Genomic DNA, 8,076 nt, shown 5'->3' with positions numbered 1-8,076 from the left:
ATATTTACCAACTTGGGTGGAGGGTACTACTGCCATCTAGTGGCAGAGGCCTGTATTCATCCCAAGGGGCAGAGCACCTCAGGCCGACTTGATGTAAGTTTTCCCTTACCCAGTGGTTTTTTCTGTCCACGGTCTCCCACCTTCCCACTCACCCTTCAGTTTCCATGTTTCTTTATGCTAAGGCACAACTAACAATCATTTACACTTTAGTGTGAATGTGAGGTAGCTTTCCCTCTCCTGGGGGAATTTGCAAGTTAAGTTTCATCCATCACAGTGAAAAGGGAGGCTTTACATCAGTCCATAGATGAGGTGGGTGGAGGTGGGTGGGGGTGGGTGAAGTTTGTGTTGACGACACCTCTGAAATAAAATCCAGTTGGTCATTGCCTTTGGTTAAGGTTCACCTTATTCTAGCTTTGGTCTTATGAGTCTCTCCAGTTTCATTTCCTGCACAAATAATTTGTAGAGCCTCTCCTATGTGCACACGCAGAGTTAGAAATTTCTGTTGGTCAGATCTCCTTAACTAGGCTCCAAGTTCCCAGCGTGGAGGGCGCCTGCTCTGCTTCCGTGGCACTCACTGCACTCTGACCCTGGCTGGACACGTAATGTGGTAGGTACATAGATGACTGAACGTTAGGCCACACCCCCCAGGCCCAAGCCTCTGCCCTGGGGAAAGACTGCACAGGTATAATGTCATGACTGAATCTGTAGGCATTTAGTGGCTAAAGTTCTCCCTTCTGTGCAGGGCTGGCATCAGGAGAGGCTGACTTCAGAAGCCCAGTGAGCACAGCGGGGTTTTGAAGCTCCTCCCAAACAGACATCTCGAGCAGAAATCACTTTTATTGGATGGCTTTGTTTTAAGAAAAGGAAAAGGGACAAAGCCAAGAAAGACTGCTAACAGATACGTGGGGGTGGCTAGACATTCCTGCCCCACGCTGTGCAGAGGGGCTTCCTGGCCCACACGTCCATGCCGCTCATTCCTGGAGACCAAGGCCTGCCCAGGCTTCAATGCACCTTCTTGAATACTTGCTTGCAGACCACACCCTGCACTCTCATCTCCTGAAACAAAAGCAGATGCTTGTCATCGGCCAGAGCAAGGTCACACTTGGGGCTTGGTGATCTAGGGCCAGGAACTTTGAAAATACTCAGTGACTGCTATTTTTCCCAAGAGTTGGTTTGAACTAACCTGTTCCTTGGAAAGTCAGCTGAACTGGATCAGTGGAGACTGGTCTCTGTTTCGGCCTGTAGACAGAGCTGGTTGGGAAACAGACGTGGCTCAGAGCTGACCAGTAGGATCCTCTGATGCCTCCCCTCTCTCTCAAGGGGCCAAAAGGCTTTAAGAACCTCAGGCCTGGTCCCAGGAGAGTCTGTGCCCAGGCAGGGAAGAAATCAGGGCCAGATACAAGGCTCGACCCCTAAAGGGCTCAATAAGTCGCTGCAGACTAGGGTTGTAAACTAGCATGGTGTTTCCTAGCTTCAGCTGCAAGTTTAAGTTACCTCGGGAGTTTGAAAAATGCCTGGGCCCAGCTAGGCCACTTGTATCAGTACCTCAGTGGCTGGAGCACTGAAGTTGCTATTATTGAAAGAGGCCAGATAGTACTAAAATATAGCCAGGAAAGCCCATGCCCTGCCCACAGGGCAGCCCCTGCTGAGTGCCGCCAGGGGGAATGACAGCACAGTGCTGTCACATCTTCCAAGGTTTTTTTTTTGTTTTTTTTTAAGGAGGCTGGAAATCAGAATATTTATGTGGCATCTTGTAATTTTTAAATTGTTGGTTAAAGAAGTTCGAAGTCCAATGATGGCCAGATAAAAGACCTGTGGCCCCTAGTTTGCAGTCTCTGGCACAAAGCCACAGAACTCTTGAGCTGAAAGGGCCCGTGGAGATCACATAATCTACCTTTATTGCTCTCCAGTTGAGGAAGTAGAGGTCCACGGAGGAGATGCTAAAGGTCGGGCATCGCAGCCCAGGTTCTTTGTATCCTAAGCTGCCTCTGAAATAACGCCCCTGTGCCTCTTCTCAGGATGCACATGTCCATCCCAGAGCTCCTGCCGGCCCTGATCTTTGCAGAACCCCATGTGGTAGGATGGCATTTTGCAGACGAGGCTGAGGGAAGGAAGGCACCTACCCAAAGGCACCAAGTGAGTCAGGGTTAGAACCCAGGTCACCGGACCGGACTCCTTTCTCAGGAGGTAGGTAGTTGGGGAGTACCTGGAGGCAGAAGGAGTGATGGGAGGCCTCCTTTCAGGGGACACATTTTCGTTTAGCCTTCCAGGGGCTAAGGCCTCTACTCTGGATTTGCACATGCTTTTCCAAAACGATAGATGGAGTAGAAGTGGCTTTGACCAGAGGTCCCAGGCTGGAGGACAGGGTGAGTGGGGCCCACACTGGAGCTGAGAAACGCTTCTCCTCTCTAGACATAGATTGTTGAGATCATGTCTTAGAGAAGCTTAGAGAATTCTCCTCGGTTCTTGTCCGCCACAATTTGGTATGGTGAAAATAGACATCATTTGGGACCAAATTTAGTTCTGCCATTCTCTAGCTGTGTAACCTGGATGTGAACCTCCATGTCCTCACCTTAAAAATAGGAACTGTAACAGTACCTGCCCCACGGGACTGCTGGGAGACTAGTCAGCAGATACAGAATGCAAAAGGGCTAATTTAGCTCCATGTCTGATGCCTAGCAGATTAGCACATGCACCTGCTCACCTCCTCCCTCTGATTGGACGACCGGGTCAGCCTAGATCTTGAGAACACATAGCTCAGTTTTTAAAGTCACTCAACCATTTTCTCCAGGCCCTTGGAAGGGAAACTTCAGAGGAGAGCCAAGCCCAGCTATATAGGCATTCTTTCAGGGTCCATCCAGACTTCAACAGTGACCAGGGCCTCTGGGGCCCAGCCTGGCCTGCCCTACGTCCCCCCAACCCCAGAAACCTACCAGGTGCAGCTCGTCACCCTCAATCCACTGGGTCCAGCCGCGTCCCTCCTTCTCACCCTTCTGCACACACTCGAGCTTGTCCCCATCCCAGCTCACCGTGGTCTGCCATGCAAAAAAAAAACAAACACCACAGTTGTTAGTCTTGAGTACGCAGCTCCTGGAGGCTTGGGGAGGGGAGGCCCCAACCTTGATAATCCAGGGTGTGCTCGAGTCAATTTCATTACAGAATATTTGCAGCCTAATACTCCCTGTCCATCACGTACTCTTATTAAAATATGCAAATCAGCTTTACAATTTACAGAAACCTTTATAAATTTCATTTAAAAGGGTAATTAGAAGAGGGAAAAGTCATTGGAGTGGGGCTCTGAGTGCAATGGCTGAAAATAGGGCTGGGAAGGGAGGATGAGCTTCCGAGGGCTCAGCGCACACTGGGTGTGGGGGGCGTGCAGGCTGCTGTACTGCATCTTGCTGGGGAGAGGCATGCTTCACAGAGCTCCCTGCCTAGCCCCAGAATTCATTCATTCATTCATTCATTCACTCACTCATTCATTCATTGTTTCAACATTTGCAAAGTTTTGACACAAAGAAGACCCCACCCGTGCCCTCACAGAGCTGTTCATCTCACAGAAAACGACCTCAGATATAAACAACCAACTGCAGGTATGAACGGCAGCTCTTCCAGGCACTCCCTGTGCTGTCTCTAAACCCTCCTGCCTGTCCATTTGGAGCATGGATTAGCATCTCTGTTTTACAGATCAGGTTAAGGGACTTGCCAAGTTCATCCAGATGGTCAATGGCAGAGCCAGGTCAGAACACAGACCTGTGGGTCTCTGAAGTCCCCCTCCTAACTGGACTGCGTTTTCCTAGGTGCCTAGTGTCACCAGTTAGAGCCCAGAGGCTGCAGGAGCCCAGATGAAAGAGAAGGGAGGTTCTGGGAAGAGGAGGTACCAGAGCTGGGCCTTGAAGGACAGAAGAATGGAGTTGAAACAGAGGAAAGATGGTGCTGGGGAAAGGGTTTCTTGGGGGACCACCACGAGATGAAAGCATAGAGACGGGACAGCACATTTGTGTCCAGGAGACGTGCTCAGGAAGCTCCTTGGAAGGGCTCCAGGGAACCATGGGAGAAACAGGAGGAAGCCTCCTGCCCTGCTGGTGCTCCCCACCCACCACCTTTGAGCCCTCACATCTTCCTTGATCACTGGGTGTCCTGCTAGGTGCGAAGTGTGCTGAAGGGAAGGCAGATAGCAGGAGGCCCAGCCTGTGCCAACAGGAGCTATCACAGCCTTATTGGAGTGGCAAGGGCCTACCCGGAAATACTGGGCTCAGAGTGTTGGAATTTAGGGGTGAGACAGTCCAGGAGCTCTGGGTCTACACTGGGACATGTGTGCAGGTGCAGTGGGTACCTCCCCTATTTGCAGCCACCTGCCTTCCTTTGAACAACCCTTCTGTATGGGGCAACTCCACATTATGAGCTCTAACTTCCCTCTGTAGCCTTTAGGACTCCGTTTGCTCCTTGTTCACTGTCTGACTCTGAGTAAGTCCCTTCTCTGGGCCCCAGTGTTCCCCTCTGTCATATAAAAGGGGGTCAGAGGCCATTACCTCAGAGGCTCTGGCTTTACAGAGGTAAGGCTCTAAGAGTCCTGTGTTCTTGGCATTGCTCAGCTGAGTCAGGACAGTCAGCAACAGCCAGATAAGGATTTTGGAGAGAAGGAGAAACCTGAGAAAGGGGTATGGGGTGAGTGGGGCCACTCTTTATAGAAGGACCACCTTTCCCTACCTCCCCAACCCATCTCTATCCTGGGCTTGCTGATCGCTACTGCCCTCTGCTGCTGGGATGACGCCTGCAATGAAACACATGCACAAGTGTGGCAGGTGGAGCCAGGTGTGTTTCCCAAGCTTTGCACAGAAATAAATCCGACCTCTGATCCTGGAGCCTGTTCCCAGAAGGAGATGGGACACAGGAGGACTTGGGTTGGGGGTGGCTCCTCTCCCTGGTCCAGAGATCACTCAGGGCACATGTCCAGCCCCAAGCCAGACAGAAGGTCCCACCTCCAAGTCAGAACATAATGATGTTAATGTCCAGCGAGGTGTGTCATGGGCAAACACTACTAATGACCTCAGGCCACAAGACATGATGTCCGGTCACTAGGCGCCTTGTCCATGCCTGGCCTGGGAAGGGAAGAGAAATCAGACAGTTCTTGACTTCAAGGAGCTCCTACGAACATGTGGCTTCCTTATCAACTAAATTTCTCTTCATGTGTTTATCCAGAAGTCTAGTCTGCACACTGAGGGCTCCAGACTCAATCGGAGGTCAAGAGAGAATTGCTGCTTCTCAGCTACGATATACACACTTCTGCCTCTGTCGGAAATACGAGAGTCAATGAGTACATTCACACTGTCTGTACCGGAAAACAAGAAATGCTCAAAGAAGAACACAGTAATAAAAATAATACCTGTGATCTTGCTGCTTCAGAGATAATTACTGTAACATTTTGTTGTACTTCTGTCTAGTCATTGAAATATATATATACCGGGGGTGCCCCAAAAAATGTATACACATTTTAAGAAAGGGAAAACCTATTAAAATTGTAATACTCAATATATACTAATAACAAAGGATGAATACAAGTCATGTTTGACTTCTGCAATTACAAGAGGAGCTCAAAGTAGTTACCATCAGCGTCCAGACACTTCTGATTACGGTGAACTACTGCTTGAGCAACATTGACTAAAGTGTCCACGTGTGTGTGTGTGTGTGTGTGTGTGTTTCTGTTTTTAAAAAATTATGATTGCATCATTTATGGTTTCTTCATTAATTTTCCACTTCAACAAATATTCTCTTCACGCATTATTTTAATGGTTACATAATATTTAGGAAATGGCTAATCATTTGTGGGGGGCCCAGCACAAAATGAAAATAAGGGACTCCTTTTTTAAAAAAAAATTAAGAATATTATGATGGTGACATCAGGGCCCTCTGAGCTTGGGACCCTGTGCGACTGCACTGACCACAGGCCCCCAGAGCTGGTCCTGGGAGTACGTCACTGTACACACATATTATTAGTTAGCCAATTACCTATTCTTGGACATTTAGGGTATTTACAATTCTGTGCTACTAGAACTAAGACTTCCTTGTATACAGAGTTTTGAACACATCGTTTCTTTAGAATAAATTTCCAGAGGAACAATTGTTGCATGAAAGAGTGTGCATATTTTTAAGGCTTTTGGTTAAGTATTGCCAACTTCGCCTTCAGAAAGCTCACCCCTATTTATTTTCCAACACCAGTGTCAGAATGAGTGTGACACACACGTTCATTAATGGTAAAGCAGGCTTTGCACCCAGGCTCACGCATCACCCTTTCCAGGTCATTTGGCACCTTTTGGATATAAATAATAAAAATACCTTACCCATAGAACGCTGGATGGCAGAATTTCAGGCACTGTGATAGACTAAGGATGCAAGGAGCGGGAGATTCTTTGGGTGTAGAGAATCCTTTCTTAGAGCTCTACAAATCAGATCCCTTAATGACAAGGATCCCTAACACACAAAGGCTATGCCAGTTTCCAAAGGAGACACATTCTCAACCTCGAGTTCCTGTTGACTCTGATCCTGATGAATTGGACAGAACAGGCTACTCTTATCTGAATTGGATATACAGGGAGGCTGAGCTCCGAGACGTTAAGTGACTTTCTCAATGTCACCCAGCTATTGAGGGAAAGAATTTTGGCTGGAGCATGGGCTTTGCCTGACTCAGTGTCCCCTTGTTTCTCAGCCCAGGGCAGGACACCCAGTGGATGTCTGCTAAAATCTTTGGGGGCTGCAGAAAAAAACAAGAGCATTGTGCTAAGACTTGGAGCAGTCCCCAGGAGGAATACTCTTATGTTCAATCCAGTCTTTGCTGGGTGTGGAGAGCCAGCGATGGGTCCTAAAGGCCCCTGCGCTGTAGAGGTCACTGCAGAGGAGGGCAGATGGAGAAGTGCCCAGTGTGGTAGGTGCTGGGATTAGGGGAAGCAGAGGCTGCAGTGCCCAGGAGGGCTCCTCATTCTCATAGGAAACATCAACTAGTTTTTAAAATGGGAGGCATTCCAAATAGTGAATAAGGACAGGCAAGGCCATGCTGCAGAAGCCATCTTAGAGTTAAGGCGGGAGAGGAACAAGGCTGGGGGAAGGGGCCACAGAGCCAGACTGCAAACTGTGGCCTGGAACGTGTTTTCAATGCCTCTCAGGGCCGCCTGTGGCCTCACACAGCCCCATGGCTCTGACCTGCTGGGCGGAACCGTCAGAGAGAGCACTCTCCAGGTGGGCCAGGGAAATCTGCAGGGCCGTCCTCTGGGTTAAAGAGGCCTGGAAGCTCAGCCGTCATTTACATTGGGCTCCTGGCCCCTGCCCCTCCCCCACTGTACACCCTCCAACTGCATCAGTTGACCCAGTATTGTCAGCAAAGAACACGTTTCCTGAAGGCAACAGACCTGGGCCCTCTGTTCCTGGCTAGGCAGAATGACTTTGGGCAAGGGGCTTGACCTCTCTGGGCCTCAGTACCCTTATCTACAAAAGAGGGATTAATGGTACCTACTGTGCAGATTATTTCGTGATAGTCACCCCCCATCACACTGACTCTGGGCTCGGCTGTGTGATGTGCTTTGGCCAATGGGACATTAGCAAGCACAATGCAGGCAGTGCATTCACAAGCACTTGAAGGGGCATCTCCTCTCGGAACTGTCCCTCTTGGAACTGAGCTGCTGTGCTTTAAGGAGGAAGTCTGGGCTATTCTACTGGAGAGAAAGGCCACGTGGAGAAGACTTGGAGGAGGAGGAGAGACATCACTGCAGGAGGACTGACCCCCAACCGAGCCTTCAGCTGAGTGCAGTCCCATGGAGCAGAAGGACTGTCCAATCAACCCATGGAATCATGAGGATAAATGGCTGGTGTTTTAAGTTATTCGCTTTTGGGGTAGTTTGTTGTGTCACATTAGATAATCAAAAGGTCTACTTTACCAGGCTGTGCTGAGGATGAGAGAAAAATACATCGAATGCACAGGGCTGGCAGATGAGGCACTAGGTAACGGTAATCACGACATGGAGGTTTTGGGAAGCAGCGAGGGACACGTCATCCATCGTGGTTAAGTGTTTTAGGAACTCCTTC

At 49.3% G+C, this 8,076-nt stretch overlaps 1 protein-coding gene across 1 annotated transcript in view; it reads right to left on the bottom strand.

Moving 5' to 3' along the window:
- Nucleotides 1-819: 819 nt before the first annotated feature.
- The window catches only part of RBP1 (retinol binding protein 1), a 29,735-nt gene continuing 22,478 nt past the window's right edge, over nucleotides 820-8,076 (bottom strand). Inside the window, 2 exon segments of the mRNA XM_019663907.1 lie at nucleotides 820-1,056; nucleotides 2,934-3,035. Of these exon segments, the coding sequence (XP_019519452.1) occupies nucleotides 1,003-1,056; nucleotides 2,934-3,035 (156 nt within the window). The 3' untranslated portion in view covers nucleotides 820-1,002.

This window comes from Hipposideros armiger, unplaced genomic scaffold (genome assembly GCF_001890085.2).
Source record: "Hipposideros armiger isolate ML-2016 unplaced genomic scaffold, ASM189008v1 scaffold_410, whole genome shotgun sequence".
In the NCBI taxonomy this organism is placed as follows: Eukaryota; Metazoa; Chordata; class Mammalia; order Chiroptera; family Hipposideridae; genus Hipposideros; species Hipposideros armiger.
The sequence above is the reverse complement of the archived record's forward strand: the minus strand, read 5'-3'. Positions and strand labels throughout refer to the sequence as shown.